The 25,946-nt window shown below is 39.8% G+C and overlaps 1 protein-coding gene across 3 annotated transcripts in view; it reads left to right on the top strand.

Moving 5' to 3' along the window:
- The first annotated feature begins 2,085 nt into the window (after positions 1 to 2,085).
- The window catches only part of yl (Putative vitellogenin receptor yl), a 45,291-nt gene continuing 21,430 nt past the window's right edge, over positions 2,086 to 25,946 (top strand). For all 3 annotated transcript variants that reach the window (XM_089736008.1, XM_089736007.1, XM_089736009.1), the window contains exons 1-18: positions 2,086 to 2,238; positions 4,847 to 5,048; positions 7,657 to 7,814; positions 8,856 to 8,970; positions 10,168 to 10,341; positions 10,918 to 11,181; positions 12,474 to 12,571; positions 15,198 to 15,305; positions 16,121 to 16,305; positions 16,634 to 16,826; positions 17,448 to 17,607; positions 18,432 to 18,581; positions 19,529 to 19,678; positions 20,330 to 20,455; positions 21,196 to 21,340; positions 22,573 to 22,682; positions 23,552 to 23,644; positions 25,122 to 25,274. In XM_089736008.1, coding sequence (XP_089592134.1) covers positions 4,853 to 5,048; positions 7,657 to 7,814; positions 8,856 to 8,970; positions 10,168 to 10,341; positions 10,918 to 11,181; positions 12,474 to 12,571; positions 15,198 to 15,305; positions 16,121 to 16,305; positions 16,634 to 16,826; positions 17,448 to 17,607; positions 18,432 to 18,581; positions 19,529 to 19,678; positions 20,330 to 20,455; positions 21,196 to 21,340; positions 22,573 to 22,682; positions 23,552 to 23,644; positions 25,122 to 25,274 — 2,578 coding nt within the window. In that variant the 5' untranslated portion in view covers positions 2,086 to 2,238; positions 4,847 to 4,852. The remainder of the gene's footprint in view (positions 2,239 to 4,846; positions 5,049 to 7,656; positions 7,815 to 8,855; positions 8,971 to 10,167; positions 10,342 to 10,917; positions 11,182 to 12,473; positions 12,572 to 15,197; positions 15,306 to 16,120; positions 16,306 to 16,633; positions 16,827 to 17,447; positions 17,608 to 18,431; positions 18,582 to 19,528; positions 19,679 to 20,329; positions 20,456 to 21,195; positions 21,341 to 22,572; positions 22,683 to 23,551; positions 23,645 to 25,121; positions 25,275 to 25,946) is intronic.

Genomic DNA, 25,946 nt, shown 5'->3' with positions numbered 1-25,946 from the left:
AGGATATTTGAGTTGTTCGGTCACATTGTCAGTAAGAGCGACGATGATCTTGACGATCTTGAAAAATTTATAGTAACTGGGAAGATTGCAGGCAAAAGGTCTCGTGGCCGCTATCCAATGCGCTGGTCCGACCAAGCCCACACTACTCTGGATACCACCGTCTACGATGCTATACACACCGCCGAGAACACAGAGGAAGATGGCGAAACATCATCTAGAGAAGGATAATGAGAGGAGATGGTCACGGTCTTCAGATATGAGGAATGTGACACAGGGAGGAGGATCATAAAATAATGCAAATATCAACTGCTACTTAATTTCTAATCCTGGTAGTGGCTGAAACATTACTTTTTTGTTTACAGGGAAGATTATAACCTGTGCTAACTAGGTAGTGCCGTAAGATGGATTTTAGGGAAGTAGTACCAGTAGCTTGAAGTTTGTATGTAATCACGTTACCCACACAATCAGATTGTTACTATGCAGTATATTATAATTAAGATTCAAAAACTAATTTCAATACTTTCTATGATTAAAAACGTGATCTTTTCTTTTTCTAATTAATCCATTATCTGTTGTTTTTTTCTTTTTCTTGTATCACTGTAAATGTCATATTTGACTCAAAACATTTCGTTACAATTTATTTACGTCCATTAACGACTCGACTTTTAGCCACGATTGCTTTTAATCGTTCCCTATTTTTCTATGAAAAAAAGAGTGAAACTTTGTAACGGCTTTTAAAGACTTTAAAATAATCCTAAAAACTAAGCATGTCAATCAATTTTGTTTCATTTCCTCTAATTTCAGTACATCCAAACACTAAGCAGATCTATTATTTATTAGACACGGTTTTAACATGTTTAAGCCCTTTAATAATATTATTTAAGAAGCGCTGAGTTGGTCTGAAGTTTGAAACTGATGTCTACACTACAATTCATGCTTTCGCTTAAAAATACAAACAAATGCAACTCTTAGAACAAACAACAAATGCATCTATTTGTACTCTTCTTTTTTTTCAGTATAGCAATCGAGATGCCATTGTTTGCCAGTTTCGAGGTTCTACAATTTTCAGACATGAACCCAAAACCAAACGTAATTGAGAATATAAGTATGTTACTAGTGTAAGGGCATTTTGTAGGCCGCATAGCTACCAAATGTACCATCATTCTGCCTATTACTGCCTCAAAGCAGTAATTCGTTCCGATGGTGGGGTAGCCGTTATGCTGTACAGTTGACACTCATATGGGCTCTGGTAACCACTTAACATTTTTGGGCTGTGAGCCATTTTTCTATGGAATTAATAAACATCAAAATAATTAATTAATTTGTCAATATAATTTTTATGAGAAAGTGCGTAAAGTTTATTCATTTAAAATATTAAAATATTCAATTAATATTAAAAGAAATAGAAAATAACGTGCCGGTAAAAAGGTGTGAATTTATAGATATTTCAGCGGACTTTTTGGGAAAAACGGACAAGCCACGTTCGGCGACTTTATTTCATTTTCTCACAACAGTGTCCATTTCTACAAAGGCTAAAGGGTTAAAAAACCACCATTATTACACGTGTAATTGTGAACAATTCACATAACTTGTTAACTCGCGTTTCTGCCAAAATTACCCGTGCATCTCTTGAATTTCCCTACTTATTCGTTGATAGCCTAAGGGACTACTCCAGTAACGCGCGAATGGGTAGATGAGCTCACGGGCTCAACCTGAGAGAATTTGCTCACGCTAGCCCTAGAAAGAGCAGTGCTTCGCAGATTCTACCGCCGGATCGGAATCGCGACCCACTGAGAAGATCCGGCGAGAAACTTTTAGTCTCTTAGTAGGTACCTAACTAGTTTGTAGGCTTAATCTTTTTTATTTGCGTTTTGTTATATCACTGGGTGAACACGATTTAAATAGTTTCAAATTTGTTTATATAAACAACAAATAGATTTTTAGTGGCCTTACTATCTTATCTAGTTTATCGATACTAGTTTTGTAAATAGACAAGCGGACTAGGTCATTGGTTTCACAACAATGTTTTATGCAATATCAAAACTCAACCGAGAAGGGTAGAGGAATATTTTTAAATTCTAATCCGTTATACATCGCTCAGCTGTCTACCAAAGTTGTACTAACTACGATTTAACTTATTAATAATTACATCCATTTTTTTTGTAATATATCAATCATTTTAATTCATATTTAGGTACGTTCACAAGCGTCGATGAAGAATTGCCATCAACACAATAGGTAAGCGCATTTTAATATTTTAGTCTGATGTCAGTCAATTTTTTCACCTCATTTTATGTAATTATTAAAATTTACTATATTGTTTAAATGTTTAGATATTTTTTTTAATTAAAATCATCGTTAACATTGTTTCCTTCGACTGTTGCATGGAGATTCTGTTTTTTTGGTACAATTTTTTATCAACGGCAATTTTTTTTTAAACCAATACAACTAAATATTACCTCTATATACTTATATTTACACCAGAACAAAATTAATTAAAAAATCGTGACCTATTTTATACAATTAAAGCCTTTTTATGCTTTTTTGCATTCTTTTCGTAATCTACCCTCAATTTTTAAATAGAATGATCAAGAATTTGCTGAATAAATCATATTATAGTATGATATGAGTTAGTTTGGAGCATTACAAATCAAAAATATAAAGTACTCCGTTGGGGAAATACTGGAATCCTTCGAACACGTTTTAAAGCAGCCATAATCCTGGGTATAACTGTCACGAAAAAGTCATGGGTTTTGATGGGTAGGTCAGCTGTTTTTACAATAAGATCATAACTTCGATTCCCATATAAAGCATCTTTCACGAATTCCTTCCTCAAATTAGAATTACTAGATAATGACCAAGGTGTTCTGGGATTTTTTTTTGATAAATTGTGTTTTTTTAGAAATTATATTTATATATGAATTACATATTGGTAAAATGATGAAATATGAATAATATTTTTCGATCTTACCGACAGAATGATAAAAAAATACGAACTGGTTATTTAAAGAAAAAAAAAACAAAATTATCGATAAAGTTGATTATTGAAAACACGAATAAAACAACATTTTCTGAAAATAAATCGTAGCTACATCGATTTGTCGCCCCCGAAATCCCCTGTATACTAAATTTTATGAAAATCGTTGAAGCCGTTTCCGAGATTCATATTATATATATTTATATACAAGAATTGATCGTTTAGAGATATAAGATAACAGACTAACATAAATATATTAAATATTATTTAAATACAAAAAATGTTATGAATTAATAAATTTTCAATCAATGGCGGTAGATAGTTCTGTAATGCGGCCGCGCGTGGGTACATGCCTATTTTTGAGCGAATCACGCGAACAAGATTTATTTGTCTCATATCTCAAAGTAAATCTTATATGAGGGCTGCTGGTCCGCCATGTAGCTGGTTCGATACTAAACTGAATAACAAACAAAAAAACTGGTCGTGTAATTTTTTGTGTATTAGCGGTGTTCTGTCTATTGGTGACGTAATTCTGTACGGTTTAGGTTTTTTTTGTTTAGATGGATGGACGAGCTCACAGCCCACCTAGTGTTAAGTGGTTACTGGAGCCCATAGACATCTACAACGTAAATGCGCCACCCACCTCGAGATATAAGTTCTAATGTCTCAAGTATAGTTGCAACGGCTGCCCCACCCTTCAAACCGAAACGCATTACTGCTTCATGGCTGAAATAGGCACGGTGGTGGTACCTACCCGTGCGGACTCACAAGAGGTCCTGCCACCAGTAATCACTAGTAATAGGTATAATATGTTAATCGAGTACATTAAAATATGTTATAAGTTTATCTGCAGTATATTTTAATTGTAATTGTAATTAAAAGTACTGTTATTTTCAAAAATATAAAAAAAGTATATCATCATCTTGGGCTTTCTTATTACAACGGATCTTAATTTGCGGTTAGATGATTAGACAAAGATATCTATATGTCTGCGACGCATCGCTTATAGCAAATAGCTTGAAGTCGTCGTGGCCTAAAGGATAAGGCGTCCGGTGCATTCGTATTGAGCGATGCAACGGTGTTCGAATCCCACAGGTGGGTACCAATTTTTCTAATGAAATACGTACTTAACAAATGTTCTCGATTGACTTCCACTGTGAAGGAATATAACATCGTGTAATAAATTTAATAATGTAAAAAAAAAATATAATTTGCGTAATTACTGGTGGTATGACGTCTTGTGAGTTCGAAAGGGTAGGTACCACCATCCTGCCTATTTCTGTCCTGAATCAGTAATGCGTTTCGGCTTGAAGGTTGGGGCAGCCGTTGTACTGTAAAAACGGAAACCTTAGAACTATTATGTCAAGGTAGTTAGTGGCATTTACGTTGTAGATGTCTATGGGCTCCGGTAGCCACTTAGTACTAGGTGGGCCGTGAGCTCCTGCACCCTCTTAAGCAACAAAAAAAACTTAGTAGTAAGTAATAGTTTTTTTAAACTATTATTTATTTTTAATTTTTTTGCTGTTTTTTTTTTTTCAATTTTTCAAATATTTCATCTGAATTCGTCGATAACTTATCCGAGAAATAGGTGATCGGCGCGCCTGATAGTTTCCCTTCTTGGTCTTGACGCAGACTCTCCGGGTTTCAGGAAAACAAAAAATCGTTAATCCTGATTATCCTAATAAACGGATCAAGCTGTTTAAAATATTGAATTGTCATCGGTCCTTAATAAGGATGCCAAATTTCGAGTTAATCCGACGTTTTGAAAGGGGTCAAAGTCATGTTCAAAGATTCCGTTACATACTAACATATGCATGAATCTAATAAAAGCGTATTAAAAAGTATAACGCTTGATCAAAAAAATTTCAGATCAAAATGAAGGTAGTTTTGTTAGCAATAGTTCTATGTGCAACTTCGTGCGCGGGGCAGTTCGTTGATGAAATGCAAGTCTACGAGAAGGAGTGCCTGGGCGAGGATGTGTTTCCGTGCATGTCCGGGGGATGCATACAGCAGTCCCAGTACTGCGACGGAAAGGTGGACTGCGACGATGGAACCGACGAGAACTATTGCCGTGAGTGATAAATTAAAAATATTAATTATCCCAATTTTACGGTTTGATTTTACTATGAAAAAAAAAACAAAAAAAACTGGTCGTGTAATTTTTAGTGTACTATCGGTGTTCCGTCTATTGGTGACGTAATTCGGTACGGTTTAGGTTTTTTTTTGTTTAAATGGGTGGACGAGCTCACAGCCCACCTAAGTGGTTACTGGAGCCCATAGACATCTACAACGTAAATGCGCCACCCACCTTGAGATATAAGTTCTAAGGTCTCAAGTATAGTTACAACGACTGCCCCACCCTTCAAACCGAAAATATTAATTATCCCAATTTTACGGCTAGATTTGTATTTTACTATGAAAAAAAAAAAGGATTGTGTAGTTTTATGAAACCACGGTAAAAGTGAATTTTTTTTAACTTGTTTTTTTATTGCCCTTGTAAGCAGACGAGCATACGGCCCACCTGATGGTGAGTGGTTACCGTCGCACATGGACTTTAGCAATGCCAGGGGCAGAGACAAGCCGCTGCCTACATTATAGACATTAACTTTGACAAACAACATTTACATTAATGACTGACAAAACAAACAAAATCGCGTGGAGCACGGGCACAAATAGTCTATACACTACACGGTCAGCTGCTGCGAACTATAGGCGCCGGCGCCGCCATATTGGCCTTGGCTGCCGGTGCAATCAAACTGCCGGACCTAAAAATTGAGGTATACATTATTTCTGTGCGAAATGAAATGTGAAGGACAAGAAAATATTTCGTTAGTGCAATGATGGAATGTCGACGGTAAAAACGTTAATCGATTGTGTTAATGAACCTGATATTAAGCCTTAAGGTAGTTTGAATTATGTTCGCGACACGCAAAAACCAAAGAGTTTCATTATTATGGATTTACTAGCCGTACTCGCCCGCTTCGCTGCGCATTTAAAATTAACATTATTATTTATTGTCATTATTATTAAGGAGTCCAACACTCACATAAATATTAGCCTACTATCCATTAAGTAAATGTATTTTCTACTATTATTTATTGTCATTATTATTAAGGAGTCCAACACTCATATAAATATTAGCCTACTATCCATTAAGTAAATGTATTTTCTACTATTATTTATTGTCATTATTATTAAGGAGTCCAACACTCATATAAATATTAGCCTACTATCCATTAAGTAAATGTATTTTCTACTATTATTTATTGTCATTATTATTAAGGAGTCCAACACTCATATAAATATTAGCCTACTATCCATTAAGTAAATGTATTTTCTACTATTATTTATTGTCATTATTATTAAGGAGTCCAACACTCATATAAATATTAGCCTACTATCCATTAAGTAAATGTATTTTCTACTATTATTTATTGTCATTATTATTAAGGAGTCCAACACTCATATAAATATTAGCCTACTATCCATTAAGTAAATGTATTTTCTACTATTATTTATTGTCATTATTATTAAGGAGTCCAACACTCATATAAATATTGCCTACTATCCATTAAGTGCATGTATTTTCTACATGGATACCAAGTTTCAAGTCAATCGGATGCATGGTTCAGTTATAACGGAACATCCGTAAAAACCACTGTAGATTTATATATTAGTATAGATTAAATTCCTCTAACGCCCACATCGACAACGATACCTTTATTAAACAATTATAACTTTTTGTGCTTTTTCGGGTCAAGGGCCGAACTTCCTACGAGGTCCCTACATCCAGGGTGCGCGTGGGGTGTGTGAGACTGGACGATCCGCATATGTTCAGAGGATGGTATTTAGGTATTTCCCCGAGGTCAGAACCCGGGCGGGGTAAGAGGACTATCGCGGTCCATACTGCAACCAGACGCACGGTTTACCCCAAGCTCACACCTTGTCATTGGTGATCCGTTGGTAGATTCTGCGAAGCACTGCTCATGCTAGGGTTATTGTTAGCAAATTCTCTCAGATTGAGCCCGTGAGCTCACCACCCGTCCTGGCGTAGTTGGAATAGCCTTTTAGGGTACCAGTGAAAAGCCAGGGGGAATAACTAGTTTTCGTAGTCAAGGACGGGTTGTGGTATGTTGTTACGTCGACATTCAATTAGGTGAACTGTAAAAATTAATCCGTAAAATTAGCTGCAGTTAAAAAGTTACTGGTGGTAGGACCTCTTGCGAGTCCGCGCGTGTAGGTATCATCACCCTGCCTATTTCAGCCGTGAAGCAGTAATACGTTTCGGTTTGAAGGGTGGGGCAACCGCTGTAAATATACTTGAGACCTTAGAACTTCTATCTCAAGATGGGTGGCGCATTTCCGTCGTAGATGTCTATGGGCTTCAGTAACCACTTCACACCAGTCGGACTGTGAGCTCGTCCACTCATCTAAGCAATAAATAAATAAAACTATCTACAGTGGCTTTTACGGATGTTCCGTTATAACTACTGAACCATGCATCCGATTGACTTGAAACTTGGTATCCATGTAGAAAATACATGTACTTAATGGATAGGCTAATATTTATATGAGTGTTGGACTCCCTAATAATAATGTCAATATATAATAATGTTAATTTTAAATGCGCAGCGAAGCGGGCGAGTACGGCTAGTAACTTTATAAAATCGTGCCCACAGTTGATCACAAGCCAGACGCTCAGTTCTGTAACGAGACCCACCAGTTCATGTGTCGGGACAGCAAGAAGTGCATCCCGAACCATTGGATCTGCAATAACGACATCGATTGCGACGACGGAAGTGATGAGCTAAATTGCACTTTGGTTCCTGTCGCTACTGTGAGTAGCTTTTACTATATCCATGACTAGATGACCCGGCAGACTTCGTAGGGCCTCAATCGATAAATAAAAGACCCTAAACTTTTGTATAAAATAAAACTTAAAACAAACAAAAGGAATCCGTCCGACGGGGGACACATCAAAGGGAAAACAAAATTGTTATTATTTTTATTTAATTCCGAGCATTTTCATATTTATCTACTTTTTAAACCTTCTCTGGATTTTCATAAATAATTCAAGACCAAAATTAGCCAAATCGGTCCAGCCGTTCTCGAGTTTTAGCGAGACTAATGAACAGCAATTCATTTATAAGTATATATATTATATATTATGTTCCTTGTATATTGCAGTTTTTAGAAGCCCTATACGGGCCCTACATCTGGCGACAGCAATTCATAGACCCCCGATATGTAGTGTTAATGTTATCGCCTAGAAACACTAGTCAGAAATCTCAATTGATTTGGCATAATAGTTGAAGCTTCCTTTAAACTTCGCGGCAAAAACATGTCAAGGAATATGTTAACCCTTGTCTGTAAAAGGACATAGTGCTGCGGTATTACCGGAGTATGTGCATTCTAGAGACGAGATTTTTTATTTATTTCATATGATTGTTATTAATGTATATGGAATTGAGTGAGTTATGAACACAGTCATTTGGGATCCTCCCACTCCACTAGCGGTGCTTTTAGCCAAGCACTCCCAAGCACTGGACATCGTTGTCATCGAGCCCGTCGCTTGCGACAAAGGGCTCGGCGAGTAAATTAACCCACAGACACAGCCCACTGAGTTTCTCGCCAGATCTTCTTAGTGGGCCGCGTTTCCGATCCGGTGGTAGATTCTACGAAGCACTGCTCTCTTGCTAGGGTTCGTGTTAGCCACGTCGTCATGTTTGAGCCCCGTGAGCTCACTTACTAGTTCGGTGAATCTAGAGTAACCCCTTGAGGTTAATATACGAATAATACGACCAAAACTCACATAAAACCAATTAACTTTGAGTCCTATTGTGAGAATTTTAAAGATCAATTTAGAAATATCCTGCAGGGTAAATGCAAAGGTTTTCTGTGCGGCGATGGAAAATGTATCTCCAGTCTTTGGTTATGTGATGGAAGCTACGACTGCAAGGATAAGAGCGATGAGAATTCACCGGAAAACTGCCGTGAGTATACCGGTGTCAGCTGATGACTGACTCAATGGTGCAGTAATCAACAGCCTTAACTATTGCGACGAGGGTCGTGGGTTCGATTCCCACATCGGGCAAACATTCGTGTGATGAACAAATTTGTTTGCTCTTTCTCTGGGTGTTTATTATCTATAATATATGCATATATACTTTATTGCTGGTGGTAGGACCTCTTGTGAGTCCGCGCGGGTAGGCACAACCGCCCTGCCTATTTTTGCCGTGAAGCAGTAATGCGTTTCGGCTTGAAGGGTGGGGCAGCCATTGTAACTATACTGAGACCTTAGAACTTACATCTCAAGGTGGGTGGCGCATTTACTTCGTAAATGTTTATGGGCTTCAGTAACCACTTAACACAAGGTGGGCTGCGAGCTCTCCACTCATCGAAGCAATAAAAAAATATTACACGCATATATTATAATAAGTACATGTGTCAGTCTCTGGTATCTATAACACGGGGAATCCTAATTTGGGTCCGGATGACCGTGCGTGATTTGTTTCTAGTTATATATTTGAAAGAAAGACCTCAAACTGGACAACACTGTTTTCTTATTGTTGCCCTTGGGGAAATAGCAATGGGTTTTACAGAAGGCACCATCGATTTGCCTCCTCGATTGACATAAAAGATTAGAAGATCCTAATCTCTGGTACTTGAACAAATATTATATGCTGTACTTCACATAAAGCCAAATCTGGCAAATGAATGAAACGCAATCTACATAGGCTTATGAAGAACTAGCTGTACCCTTCCGCTTCGCTGGGCCTTTAAAATTAACATTATTATTTCTCACCTCCCACAAATCTTTGTAGAAATAATAATGTTAATGATGAGAATCTTCTCATCATTAACGCCCCTGCAACTGGTGTAGGGAGTCCAACACTCATATAAATATTAGCCTATCCATGAAGTACATGTATTTTCTACATAGATACCAAGTTTCAAGTCAATCGGATGCACGGTTCAGTAGTTACAACAGAATATCCGTAAAAACCACCGTAGATTTACATATTAGTGTAGATTAGCTATAACAGATTGTTAGTGTATCGCCACACACCTGAGTTTTGGTCTTTTCTAAGTGTCATTTCATTTTGCCATCATTTGCCCGATGGAGTGGCCAATGGAAAAAAGAATTCACTATCTGTAGTCACAAGTTTATATTTATTCCTGGATCGTAGGTCACAGCCTCCTGTCCCACTCGATGCTAAGCGGATCGGATTGCCAGGAGTGGCTAGGAGGGAGGCGCCAATACAAATGCATGGACTCCTCGTTTTGCCTCGCCAGTGAAATGATGTGTGATGGGATGCAGGACTGCAAGGACGGTAGCGACGAGAGATCCTTCTGCGCTAACTGTACGTGTAGATACGTATATTAGCCTATTAAGATAATCAGATTCTTCAAGGTTTAGTTTCAGTTAAATTAATTTAATTTTTTTTATTGCTTAGTTTGGTGGACGAGTTCACAGCCCTGGTGTTAAGTGGTTACCGGAGCCCATAGACATCTACGACGTAAACGCCGCCACCCACCTTGAAACTTGACATTACAACGGCTGCTCCATCTCAAACCGAAACGCATTGCTGCTTCACGGCACAAATAAACAGGGTGGTGGTACCTACCCGTGCGCACTCACAAGAGGTCCTACCACCGATAATTACGCAAATTTAAAATTTTCCGATTTGATTTTCATTACTCGATGTTATATTCCTTCACCGTGGAAGTCAATCGTGAACATTTGTTGAGTACGTATTTCATTAAAAAAATTGGTACCCGCCTGCGGGATTCGAACACCAGTGCATCGCTACATACTAATGCATCGGACGTCTTATCCTTTAGGCCACGACGACTTCGACGACGACCAAAATATCGCTTGTGCCTTATAGCCTTTCCACCCTTGGACTTCTTAAAGTGTTGTATCAAATAAACCTCAGGGCACACGATGTGCGCGAACCACACGTGCCTCGGTGACAAGGCCTCGTGTGTGCCGGACCGCGCCGGGCCCACGTGCGAGTGTCTCAACCACCTCAACCTGCGTCGGTACAATACCTCGACCGGGGCCTGCGACGACATCGACGAGTGCGCGCTGGCCCGCCCTCAGTGCTCCCACTACTGCGTCAACGCGGACGGCCATTTCACTTGCGAATGCGCCGACGGCTACTTCAAGGACGAACTTAAGTACTTGTGTTATGCCACAGGTGAGTGAACTTTCGGTTTTGACGCCTGGTACTCTGTGGTAGGACGAGAAAAGTGTGACAGTGAATTTTTAAGGCAGTCCCTGAACACGGAAGGTTCGCGATCGTGAATATCAAAAAAAGATATTTCTTGATATTTTATTTATTAAAATATGTATATAATATATATAAAAGCGAGCCAATTTTATTGGCGCCACAGTAGCAAGTGGAAAGATTTAAAAAACAGCGTCATAAACTATTAAAGCAGGATAATACTAAATTTATAAGGATAGTAACACTTCTTCTTTTCTTCTTTTTCTTCACCTTATCGCACTAGGTGGGGTCGACACAGCTATTTTTTCTCTTCCATTCTATTCTATCAGCCGTCATCTCAACACTCATTCCTTTCTCTCTCATATCGTCATTCACACACTCCATCCATGTCTTCTTCGGTCGACCTCTTTCCCCTCTACCTTGCACTATCATTTCCATACATCTCCTAGTCACATGCATCTTCTCTCTACACATCACATGTCCATACCACGCTAACCGTCTGCTCTTTAATTTGTTGATTATCACTAACACTTCGTACGTAAATATTATTAAAAATAAATAGTTGAGATTTTAAATTCTGCATATTTTTTATATACACAAGTTACGAAGAATATTAAATTTTTCAACCCAGCATACTTCACTCGATTTAAAACTGCTATTTTCATGTAATTTCCACTACTTACACTAGCGCTATTTCGGTGAGTCTTCTAACAATAGCTTGCTGTTTACAGGTTTAACACTTTTTCAAATTGTCCCCTATACAAGATAGTGCTCGTCACTCCATACCCTTGAAGTTAGTAGCAGGCAAGGTTAGGTTACGTAGGCAAAAAAAACCCTTACAAACCGGTTTAAGCGACTGCTTCGCGACCGGAAAGGGATCCTTCTTTACGCGCGAAACGTCATGTTTTCTGTCAGAAGTGACAGCTACCCGATTTCCAGTTTTCTTTTTATCAGCCACTAGCTGACCCGGCAGACTTCGTAGTGCCTCAATCGATATATAAAATACCGAAACTTTTGTATAAAATAAACTTAAAACAAACAAAAGGAATCCGTCCCATGAGGGACACATCAAAGGAAAAACAAAATCGTTATTTTTATTTAATTCCGAGCATTTTCATATTTATCTACCTTTTAAACCTTCTTCGGACTTCCACAAATAATTCAAGACCAAAATTAGCCAAATCGATCCAGCCGCTCCCGAATTTTAGCAAGACTAACGAACAACAATACATTTTTATACATAAAGATTTTCCGTTACGCAGGTCCCGAACCCCTGTTGTTCTACAGTACACGAAACGAAATTAAATATCTGAAAGTGAAGTCGAAGGAAGTGGTCACACTGGCGACTGGAATAAAAAAGGTAAATCCCCTTAACCTAGTAACCGTAATTCGTTGTATTATTAAGTATTACATATTATGTCATTTTTTTTTTTTATTTTTTTATTGCTTAGATGTGTGGACGAGCTCACAGCCCACCTGGTGTTAAGTGGTTACTGGAGCCCATATACATCTACAACGTAAATGCGCCACACACCTTGAGATATAGTTCTAAGGTCTCAGTATAGTCACAACGGCTGCCCCACCCTTCAAACCGAAACGCATTACTGCTTCACGGCAGAAATAGGCGGGGCGGTGGTACCTACCCGTGCGGACTCACAAGAGGTCCTACCACCAGTAATTACGCAAATTATAATTTTGCGGGTTTGATTTTTACTGCACGATATTATTCCTTCACCGTGGGAGTCAATCGTGAACATTTGTTGAGTACGTATTTCATTAGAAAAATTGGTACCCGCCAGCGAGATTCGAACACCGGTGCATCGCTCGATACGAATGCACCGGACGTCTTATCCTTTAGGCCACGACGACTTCAAAATTTCATCATTGTGTAATAGTGTTGTCATTATTTACAGTACGTTGTTTTAAATCACATTAGTCTTACAAAAATTTGAAACGGTAGCTATAGACACAATATTTAGATATAGATATTTAGTATAGATTAGAAGATTATTTTGTATGCCTGAATCGCGTTACAACATTATCAAGCTCATCTTTCTAACTAAAAGTCTTAAATAACAACGTTTCTATCGAGTTTATTATATAAGAAAACCATATTAATATTTCGCGTGCGTGCATGTATGGTAGCTTTGCCGCATGCTGAAAATTTTGACCAACCCTACGTAGGGAAGGAGCGATGTATTACGTGCTGCTAAATCGACAGAAAATTAAAAAAAAAATACGACCCCCTAACTATTTTCTGAAGGGGTCGCGACAGGGTTTTCGCACTACTAGTCTAGTAATAAATAATATATCATATCAAACTAAATGAATGCACCAAGCTGAACCAAATAATATACTGTACAAAATTAAATGAGGCCGTCAGCGCAAAAGTGGCAGCACACAATTTTTCATAATCATGCTTATAATTGTGTATATTGCAATTTATTTAAAATATAATAAATTTTGATGCAAAACCGGTCTATCCATAGTTTCGCCCATAGATAACAGATGACTTTGTAAACATAATTTTTGTGCGTATTGTTTTTTTGCCTACTCAAATTCAAATTCATGAAAACATAAACCTCATTGCTCCATAATAACTATGGTAAGCTTAGGCCACTTTTGCGCTGACGGCCTCAAATATCTACGTAAATAGGAATAGTATATTGTAATAGGAACTGATATCTTTCAACCTAGACTCAGGGGATTTGTCAGATGTGTGAAGGATATCCTATTTATCAATGGCTAGTTATCAATATAATGCTTGTGTTGGTTGTATTGTTGTCTACGTATGTATGTGGTTACCGTTTTTTTTTTCTTTTTTTTTTTCTGGAATTCTTAATTTTATTTTTATTTGTAATTTTTAATTCTTATTTGTAATTTTGTTTTCAATAGCCAATATACATTAATACGGGTTTGCTGAGTGCATATACCATTCAGATTGCAATCCAGTTTAGATCTATGTACTACTTGTACGATTTAGCTAATATGTACTGTAATGATTGTAATTTGTTTTGTGCATCAATAAAAAAAGAAAATAGTCACTTCAAAACCAACATTCATAAATAAAGAGAGAGAGAGAGAGAGAGTATTCTTTATTGTATACCAAAAAACAAATAAACAGTACGATACATGAAAAACAAAAAAGTACAATTGGTGGTCTTATCGCTAAGAGCGATCTCTTCCAGACAACCATCAGGTGGACAAGAATCATTTGGAAACGAACTACGCGCGGTGTACCATTCCAGTCAAATACATATACATATATGTACACATACATATACACATACATATCTCCGTAAATATACATACAATTAATACAAAGTATTATAATATAATAATAATATTATAATATAATAAAAATATAAAAAAAAATTAAAAAAAATTAAATAAAAATTTTGCTTCTTTACACATAAATAAGAATAAGCAATTAATATAAATAAGAATAAGTAAATAAGAATAAGTAAATAAATAAATAAACATAATTGCTTTTCGTTAACTCCTCAAATTATGAAGACTATACTAAATTATGAATACTATATGAATAAATGACTAAATTATGAATCTATACTAATATTATAAAGCTGAAGAGATTGTTTGTATGAAAGCGCTTATCTCAGGAACTACTGGTCCGATTTGAAAAAAATCGTTCAGTGTTAGATAACCCATTTATTGAGGAAGGCTCAATAGGCTATATAACATCACGATGAGACCAATACAAGTGGAATACCAATAAAGAATGTTTCAAAATAGGGGTTTAAATAGCTCCTTCACATTCTATAATACAAAAATATTTTCACTTTCTACGTAAATGAAGTGGGGGGGGGGGTAAAATTTAGGGTTATGCTAAAGTAACTATTTCACGCGGACTGAGTCGCGGGCAATAGCTAGTACTGTATATAACTGATGTCTTTGGTTCTCATAGTACAGAGAGTCCCAGTGTCGGGTCGGATGACCGGTGTGTGAATGGTTCCCTAATCTTCCAGGCTCATGGGGTCACATCGAACGGAATATACGTTTACTGGGTGGAAACAGCAGAAGGTCATCAAGCCATCGTCAAAGCTCACATAGACGACGTAGAAAACACTCGACAGGTTTGTCTTATGTCTTTTTAGTGTAAATTCTGTGTTTTTAAGACTCGCTTTAACCCACAGACACAGCCCACTGAGTTTCTCGCCGGATCTTCTCAGTGGGTCGCGTTTCCGATCCGGTGGTAGATTCTGCGAAGCACGGCTCTTGCTAGGGCCAGTTTTAGCAGCACCTACATGTTAGGGCGAAGCAGAAATAGCCTCTCAAGGCTATCAGCATAGGTAAAGACTCGCTTAGATGGGCAGTTTTAGGAAAGCTACGTAGAATCTTCTCATTACTAATACCATACTGTCTCAAGACGGAAGTCTTTGTCATATAATTCTTGTCAGAATGGTCGTGGTCATCATTCAGTATCATTGCTATGGGCAGATCTTATGTGCCTCAGGAGCAATCGCCAATTCCCCCGGTGTGTACCAGCGAATTCTTCTTCACTACTGAGAAACGCGACCACATGTGACGTTCATCCAGTGTTCGATCATGGCTGGCATAGACCGCATGGTATAGACTACCACTAAGTGCTTCTCTTACTAGATCTGACCAGCGAATGGGTAGAGGGACAAAAGAAACGCTTTCTTAAAAAAAAAAATATTCGTGTATTGACGAATTGGTGTTTCCCGAGCGCTATGACATGTTCTTCTTTAAAAGAGGCTTGTGGAGAGAATTAACCGGTAGGCAGCGGCTTGGCTCTGCCCCTGGCATTGCTGAAGTCCATGGGCGACGGTAACCACTCACCATCAGGTGGGCCGTATGCTCGTCTACGTACAAGGACAATAAAAAAAAATTGAGCTTGCGTGTATTGTGTTCTCTTATATCTGTACAGGTAATAGTCGGTCTAGGTCTAGAGGATCCAGGCGATATAGCCATTGATTTCATGGCCCGCCACATTTACTTCGGCGATGCTGAAAGGGGCCTGATCTTCGTATGCTACGATAGCGGCTTCAAATGTTTTACTTTGAAAGCTGACACCAAACATCCCAAGTTCATCACTCTGGACCCGGTGCACGGGTGAGTGTGAATTTTATCACTTTGCAATAATTAATTCTCATAAATCGAATTATAAGGTCGAAGCTCAATCGAACGGTATTTTTTTTTGTTAAACATGAATGTTACAATATATTATTTTCATGTCAAGTAAAAAACGAATTAAAACATATGACGTCATATGTGGCTAATCGTTTGGCTCTTATAGATACGCCTAATAAAGTTACGTTCAGTCTAGTTTTGTACGGTTTGCAAAACAAAAATTAGTTTGTGTCGTTATTTATAACAAAAAACCAGTAAGGTCAGTGAATAAAACAAACCCTAATATTCTCATTATGTCGCAATGATGCAGGAAGATGTACTGGGCCGATTGGCACAGCCGGCCGGTGATAATGAGGGCCAAGATGGATGGGTCGAGCTCTGAGGTGCTGGTAGAGTCGATGACGTCATTCGCCAGTGGCCTGGCGCTGGACGTGCCCAACGACAGACTCTACTTTGTTGATAAGACCATCAAAGTTGTTCTGCTAAGCACTAAGGTCGTTTACGTGAGTATTCACGATAAATTGAGTTGTTTATTATTTAAATGATGTTCGTTGAAATAAACTAACATTTATATATTTAGGACTTCTTGTGAGTCCGCACAGGTAGGTACCCTATTTCTGCCGTGAAGCAGCAATGCGTTTCAGTTTGAAGGGTGGGACAGCCGTTGTAACTATACTGAGACCTTAGACCTTATCTCAAGGTGGGTGGTGGCATTTACGTTTTAGATGTCTACGGGCTCCAGTAACCACTTAATACCAGATGGGCTGTGAGGTTACCCACCCATATTAGCAATAAAAAAAAAGTTAAAACTCAAACTTGTATAGGCTTCGTGTATTATCGTCTCATCATTAACTACTGGAATTACAGATCACAATGTTTTTTATAGCTATTCCGTATAATAATATACATGTATTCAGATAGAATATTCACGATAATGTGAAATCTCATCACAATACACCAGGAACTAGGGGAAGCTAGGTAAGCTAATGGCAGTTGGATCTTATATTCATCTATACTATACGATATGACGATACCTCTTAATAAATTTCCATAACATGTTGCTGGCGACTCATTTTATGTTGAATTATTCGAAGATCTATTTGTCAATGATATTTTGTCTTTAGTCATTATTCAAAGAGGCCCATCACCATCCTTACGCGATATCGGTGTTTGAGAACACGGTGTACTGGAGCGATTGGATATCAGACTCCATCCAGACTACAGATAAGATTCACAGCGCTTCGCAGAGACAGGTGCTCCTCAAGATGGACACTTCGGTATTTGGTATGTAGACCGTAGAAAGGCATTGCCTTTTTAATAGACATTTGCAGCTTGGACGAAGCCTTTCATCTTGGGGCGAGAAGATGACTGTGATGAGGGACCTTAACACGCTTCGCCACTCCTGAATGGAATTAGCAGGAAATTACGACAGATGAATTTTAGGAAGCAAACAGGAGTGAAATATCGATACTTCAAAAAGACGTAGAGTCCTTGGTGCTACATAAGTACTTAATGGCTTTGATGCCAAAGGTATTATTGGTGATGGAGCTGAATGCTGGTGATCACTTGAGTCTTTTGTTTTCTTGCAAACATAAGAACAACAAACTTACCACTAGTACTCTTAAATCCCGTTTGAACATGTCACAGAACTAAGGAGATTGAGTCCAAAATAACTGTTGGGTCAATTTCGACAGTTTGCTGTACGAGTGATCTAATTAATAAATAAGTCTATAGCATCGGATAATAATAATTATAATGGATGGGATGAATTATGTTCAATTGATCCTTTAATTTAGAGATTCTGGGTTTTTTACCGGTAGTAGGACGACGGTACCACCACAATGCCTGTTTCTGCCATGAAGTTGTAATGGGTTTCGGTTTGAGGGGTGGGGCAGCAATTTTACTGTAAAATGTCATGTCTCAAAGTGGGTGGCGGTATTTACGCTGTACATGTCTATGGGCTCTAATAACCACTTGACATGAGATGAGCAGTGAGCTCGTCCACTCGTATGAGCAATAAAAATAATCAAGTAAAAAGGGTGTCCAGGGAAAATTACGTTATTCTCAGTTACCGGGGTATTTAAAGCTTGCATGCGCTTGGTTGACAGGTCTCCATATGTACCACCCAGCGTTGATGAAGAAGATTCCTCATCCGTGCGACGAGCACCCGTGCTCCCATTTCTGTCTGGTCACATCAATCGACACCTACTCGTGTGCTTGTCCAGACGAAATGGAAAACAAGAACGGCAGATGCATTCGTGAGTTTTCGAGACTCTTACTGTCTTTGGTCAGCTTTGTGATACGAATGTCATGTGTTTCGTAACACAGAAGAAAACTCTAGCTCTGGGGCGAAGTCGTTGTAGCCTGGATGGATAAGACGGCCGGTGCATTCATATAGAGTGATGCAACTGTGCCTGCGTTCGAATCCCACAGTCATGTACCGATTTTATTCTAAGGTAGCACTTGACTAATGTTCACGACCGACTAATATAAGAAGCAATAAATTCGTATAATAAAAATCGATACGGATAAATTATAATTTGCGTAATTACATACCTACAGGTAATAAGTTGTTTTTTGGTCCTGCTACCACTCTGTCCATTTCTGTAGCTATGTGTTTCGGTTGAAGCGGCAGTGGGCAGGACACATTGCTCGTAGAACGGATGGCCGTTGGGGACAGAAAGTACCAGAAGACGTAGCGTGGGTAGGCCTCCCACAAGATGGACTGACGATCTATCGAGGTTCGCGAGGATCCGCTGGAGGCAGGCAGCGCAGGACCGGTCTTTATGGCGAGGCTTGGCGGAGGTATATGTCCAGCAGTGGACGTTTGTGGGCTGATAATTGTTTCGGTTCAGCCGTTCTATTATAAAGATGAAACTTGGACCTTAGAACTAAAAGGTAACAAAAAAAATTGGTTGTCTGTAAAGTCGATTTATGGTCGATAGATTTACGTGATGACGTCAGTACCAGAACTATTTGAACGGCTAGCTCTGATGTCATGCGAGAAGAGATATAAATGTGTCACAAGCCAACGCAACGATCGTGCCTCTCTATGGCTTGTTCCGTGCTCTCCCTTGCACGCGCAGGCTCAGACGGAACGTGACACATTTTCGTGCGTGTAGACGTTTATCGATTTCTGATTCAAACGACCTCTGGCCTGAAGATCAATTGTTTTTTTATTTACGTTTGGCTGCTCTGGTTCCAGCCAAAGATGACTATCGCCCTCTGCATCTGATAGTCGGCAGCGGTAGACTGTTCACAAAGTTCCGGTTGGACGCCATGGGCAATCCGCACAGTCACGTCACCAACTTCTCCTTGGGACGCGTGCAAGCTATGACCTATGACTCTGTTCGAGGTACGTGAACTCATCAAGGGATTTGTTCATCAGTGACCATGACTATTAGGCCTTACTAATGAGTTTTTAAGGAGTTGAAACCTACAAATGCGCGAAAGAAAAACGGGCAGATGAAATGCAGAAGAGCATACGATAATACACCTGACGGTGAGTGGTTACCGTCGCTCATGGCAGAGGCAAAACCAAGCCCTTGCCTTACAGTTAAGTACTCTCCACAAGCCTCGTTTGAAGGTGGACATGTCATAGCGGTCGGGAAACATTGTGGAGGGGAGCTAATTCCTAACCCGTATATAAGATAAAGAGACATCAGAGTCATAGAGTCCTCCCAAGACACGGTTTTCACGTAAACTGGTGGTAGGGCCTCTTGTGAGTCCGCGCGGGTAGGTACCACCACCCCGCCTATTTCTGCCGTGAAGCAGTAAAGCGTTTCGGTTTGAAGGGTTAGGCAGCCGTTATAACTACATACACTGAAACCTTAGAACTCATATCTCAAGGTGGGTGGCGCATTTACGTTGTAGATGTCTATGGGCTCCAGTAACCACTTAACACCAGGTGGGCTGTGAGCTCGTCCACCCATCTAAGCAATAAAAAATATGCGTCGTATTTCGACTGGGGTCGATTCATAGAAGCGTCCTCGTTTTTGGTCAACAGATAGGCTGTATGTGTACGACGGTCGAGAGCACTCGATCAGCTATACGAACATGAGCGATTTCACTCACGGCAAAGTGTTCGCCCTGATCAAGTTCGGACCCGAGAACGTTGTCGACATGGACTACGGTAAGACGTTGAGCGGTAATCGCAACTTGGAATTGTTGATGGGTGCTTTATGGAGGGAAGCGCGTGACGTACTTGGCAATTGCTAATGGGGGCTTTGTCGGGGGAAACGTGTGATGTACTTCGCGACTGTTGTCATGTGGAATCTTTGCCATTAAACCATTGACAACTGTTCTCCATAGTTTGTGAGCTGAGGCTTAGCGTAAGCCCTCGTTAATTGGAGTTTTGGTAATGATTTTCACTTGATCAGTCCAGCGCATTAGGCGTCGTCCGCGAGATCTTTTACCATTGACCCTACCCTGAACAACGAGTTTCTGAATAGACAATAGATGCTACACACATACATTATCTATACTAATATTATAAAGCTGAAGAGTTTGTTTGTTTGAACGCGCTAATCTCAGGAACTACTGGTCCGATTTGATTATTTCAGTGTTAGATAGCCCATTTATCGAGGAAGGCTATTTATTATTACGCTAAGACCAATACAAGCGGAGCACCAATAAAGAATGTTTCAAAATCGGTTTCGCTAAAATAACGTATGACAGAATTGTTCGCCTTTAAAAGATCTAAAATAAAGTCCGCGACAGTATATGTCTATATGTTAAGGTTGGCTCACTATAACGTTTTTTATGCTGACCAAATTTGTTCCAAAATAAAGCATTATTTGTGAACTATTCCACGCGGACGAAGTTGCGGACAAAAGCTAGTTGTTTATTAGAGCTATTGTATTCGTGAAACAGATTACGTCTCGGACTCTCTGTACATGCTGGACTCTGGCAGCGGCTACATTGAGGTGTTGTCCTTGCGCACGCTACATCGCGCCGTCGTCTACCGCTTCACCGACCGGGAGACCCCCGTCAGCTTCTGCGTGCTGCCGCATTACGGGTCAGTGGAAGTCCTCACTCATTTACAGGGAACCGCAATGTGGCCGACGTTCTGGAAGGCGATGAACCCATCTGAGCTATGCTATGCTATGCTATCAGAGATTGTTGCAACAAATGAGACTTTGTCTTTTTTTATTACTTATATGGGTGGATGAGCTCACAACCCACCTGGTGTTAAGTGGTTATTGGAGCCCATAGACATCTACAACGTAAATGCGCCACCCACCTTGAGATATAAGTTCTAAGGTCTCAGTTAGTTACAACGGCTACCCCACCCTTCAAACCGAAACGTATTACTGCTTCACGGCAGAAATGGCGAGGGTGGTAGTACCTGAGTGCTCTGAGGAATTATTCGAGATGATACCGGCATCTCGTTTTTACCATCACATCGCCCGCCACCGGAGTAGAGTTCATCCATACTACCTGGAGCCACTGCGGTCATCCACAGTGCGTTTCCAGAGATCTTTTTTGCCACGTACCATCCGGCTATGGAATGAGCTCCCCTCCACGGTGTTTCCCGAGCGCTGTGACATGTCCTTCTTCAAACGAGGCTTGTGGAGACTATTAAGCGGTAGGCAGCGGCTTGGCTCTGCCCCTGGCATTGCTGAAGTCCATGGGCGACAGTAACCACTCACCATCAGGTGGGCCGTATGCTCATCTGCCTACAAGGGCAAAAAAAAAAAACCTATCCGCGCGGACTCACAAGAGGTCCTAGCACCAGACGCACTCACACATTTACATGGAACCGCAATATGGCCGACGTTCTGGAAGGCGATGGACCTATATGAGCTATGCTAAGCTATGCGATATCATCAATAAATGAGAGTTTGTATTCTTAAGTTTTAGACATCAACGTAAATGCCACTTGTCAATGCTGAATGCCACTTTAAAAGTGTCATTGCGGTGACAAAATCTGCATGGTTTTACCACAAAGCATTCCAGTTCGTAGGACGGGAAAGCCGTAATGGAATACAAATGAGCCTGCGACCTCATGTCTCAATGCGGGCGGCTTGGGCTCCGGTAACTAATTAAAAACATTTGGATTGTGACCTTCTTCAGACTGTAGTGTTTTTTTTCGGTTTCCACAATTCTCAGACACAATTAAAACTGCTTTTACGGAGTCATAAGTGACCACGAAAACTGTAAAGTATTTGAAAGGTCGAATCGTAAAAGTAATTTTAAATTTTAATAATATCCGTCCGATTGTTTGAGGGAGAAATGTTGTCTATCCAGGAAAATGTTGGTAGCGGTGATGCAGACGGATAACGACAACCGGATTTATGTGGACAGCATCGGCTTGGATGGAGACGGGAGACGACACATCGTCACCGTCAACATCAGAGGTTGGACAAACAGACAGGGCCAACGAATCGGAGACATTAGCTTTAAAAATTAACAAAGCCGCCGAAGTAATTTAAGCGTGACGTCACTTGTGGCCATAAGCGTCGAGTATTAATACCCACTTGTCCACATATGACGTCACGCGTTGTGATTGTTCTATTAGCTTCTGTCTAATTATCTATCTCGATAAATAAAATAGAATGTTTGTATGTTTGTCCGGTTCTAAACGATTTATCCGATAGCGATGATATATGGTACAAGTCCAGGGATAGCGTCTGTCGTAGTACCAGCAACGTGTGGCAGGTGGCGTGCATGTTTTTCCCAGAATTCTTTTCTCATGTACCAATTAGAAAAATCCTCGATACTGTCCCATAATAAATAATGTTATCTTGAAAAAAATCGAAGTTTTAACAAGAGCAAATAATATTTCAAACCTCTTTTCTTTCGATCTCTTTAGTAACGAAATTTATTACAATGATTGGATTAAAAAAATAATTCGCTTAGGAAATTTTCAACCGCTAAAAAAATTAATCTCTATAATAAAGTTTCGAATATTGGGATCATTCATTGTTTGTTGATTAAAATAGCACAAGTTAACGGATATAGTCTGTACGCGTGATAGGTACCACCACCACCCTACCTATTACTGCAACGATACAATCCGGATTGAAGGGTGGGGCATCCGCTCTATTAAAATAGAAACATAGACCTCATTCCTCTTGGGTTTCGGTATTCACGTGGTGATCCATAGGCTCTACATACCACAAAACACCAGGTGTCTTGTGATCCTTCACCTGTCCACTCAAAGGGACTTCAAGGCGTTTTCCACCAGCAAACCGTTTACGGTGGATAACTTTGGTGCGTGTATCAGGTCCCCGGATAATCCTGAGGTTCTTGCACGGCATGGACAATGTGTACCTGGCGGACGAGGGAAACGGCATCATAGATTACCTGCACCCTGAAGGTACGTGTCATTGGATACAAGTTATAGCATTTCCCTTCTGTTCCCGCGAGTAGTCGACATATTGCCCCGTACCATCCGGCCTTGGAATGGACTCCATTCTTCGGTGTTTCTAGAGCGCTATGAGATGTCCTTCTTCAAACATGACCTTAGCAGAAGCTACTAGCATTGATAATGACCATGAGCGGCGGTGAATGCTTACCTACCATCGTGTGGGCCGTATGCTCGTCTGCATCCGTTGGCCATAAACCAAAAACCTATTAGTAATGTGAGTTCGAATTTTGTCTCCGCACAGATTGGCCATTTGGGCTGAAAAGCGACATCGAAGGTCTTAGTATGATTTACTATAGTTCGCAACATTGTTTGGTAAAGCACAGCTTTTGATGCTAAAGCTATGATTTCATTAAATTATAAAATTTTTTTATCAGAAGATTCATTGATATTTCAGCTTGAGCACATTAAACTGATCTTAGAACATTGTGGGGTTTTCATTGGGATGATGCGAGAAGAAACTATTTTTTGGTGTAACGGAACTATCACTTATGTTAGGGCTGTGTTCGGAGTCCGCCACAAACTAGCTTGACTTTTCTTTGCTCCGCTTAAATAGCCAAGACATAACTCAAGGTCGCTACGCAGATAGCTAAAAGGAAATAGGCAAACGTTAAGACAATCTGAAGATATTGAGGTTATTGAGGTTTTCACTGGTAGTAGGACCTCTTGTTAGTCCGCACGGGTAGAAATAGACAGGGACAGTGGTACCTACCCGCGCGGACTCACAAGAGGCCCTACCACTAGTAATTACGCAAATTATAACTTTGCGAGTTTGATTTTTATTACACAATGCTATATTCCTTTACCGTGGAAGTCAATCGAGAACATTTGTTAAGTACGTAATTCATTAGAAAAATTGGTACCCGCCTGTGGGATTCGAACACCGTTGCATCGCTCGATACGAATGCACCGGACGTCTTATCCTTTAGGCCACGACGACTTCAAGCTATTTGCTATAAGCGATGCGTCGCAGACATATAGATATCTTTGTCTAATCATCTAACCGCAAATTAAGATCCGTTGTACTAAGAAAGCCCAAGATGATGATATACTTTTTTTATATTTTTGAAAATAACAGTACTTTACACAGTAATTACACAATAAATATACTGCAGATAAACTCAAAATATATTTTAATGTACTCAATTAACATATTGTACCTATTACTAGTGATTACTGGTGGCAGGACCTCTTGTGAGTCCGCACGGGTAGGTACCACCACCCTGCCCATTTCTGCCGTGAAGCAGTAATGCGTTTCGGTTTGAAAGGTGGGGTAGCCGTCTTAACTATACTGAGAACTTAGAACTTATATCTCAAGGTGGGTGGCGCATTTACGTTGTAGATGTCTATGGGCTCCAGTAGCTACTTAACACCAGGTGGGCTGTGAGCCCGTCCAACCATCTAAGCAATAAATAAAAAATTTAAACAGGTACCGGTAGGGAGAACTTCCGGGAGCTATCGACTTCAATATCCAGTATGGCCGTCACCGAAAGCTATATATTCTGGACAGATAGAAGAACCCCGAAGCTATACTGGGCTAATATACACGAAACCTCTCATAAAATCAGAAGGATCGAACTTAGTGAGTTTTAAAAATTTTAAAACGTTGATGGCTTGATTTTTTTTTATGCCATGTCTGTTTGTTTGTAGCTCTGTATCTCGTGAAACATGAGACACGAAGATATAATCCAAAAATGGGGAGTGACAGGGGATGGATAGTATACACAGTATGGAATACCGATATAGTTTTTTAATGGTTTCCGAAGTCGTCGTGGCCTAAAAGATAAAACGTCCGGTGCATTCGTATGTAGCGATGCAACGGTGTTCGAATCCCGTAGGCGGGTACCAATTTTTCTAGTGAAATACCTACTTAACAAATGTTCACGATTGACTTCTACGGTGATGGAATAACATCGTGTAATAAAAATCAAGCCCAAAATTACGGTAGGCAGCGGCTTGGCTCTGCCCCTGGCATTGCTGAAGTCCATGGGCGACGGTAACCACTCACCATCAGGTGGGCCGTATGCTCGTCTCCCTACAAGGGCAATAAAAAAAAAAAAAAAAATATAATTTGCGTAATTACTGGATAATTCTGCCGTGAAGCAGTAATGGGTTTCGGCTTGAAAGGTTGGGCAGCCGTTGTAACTATACTGAGATCTTAGAAAGTTAGAACTTATATCTCAAGGTGGGTGGCGCATTTACGGCGTAGATGCCTATAGGCTCCAGTAACCACTTAACACCAGGTGGACTGTGA

The sequence above is a fragment of the Bombyx mandarina genome, chromosome 20 (genome assembly GCF_030267445.1).
Source record: "Bombyx mandarina strain Sakado chromosome 20, ASM3026744v2".
In the NCBI taxonomy this organism is placed as follows: Eukaryota; Metazoa; Arthropoda; class Insecta; order Lepidoptera; family Bombycidae; genus Bombyx; species Bombyx mandarina.
This window is presented reverse-complemented; position numbering and strand designations above follow the sequence as displayed.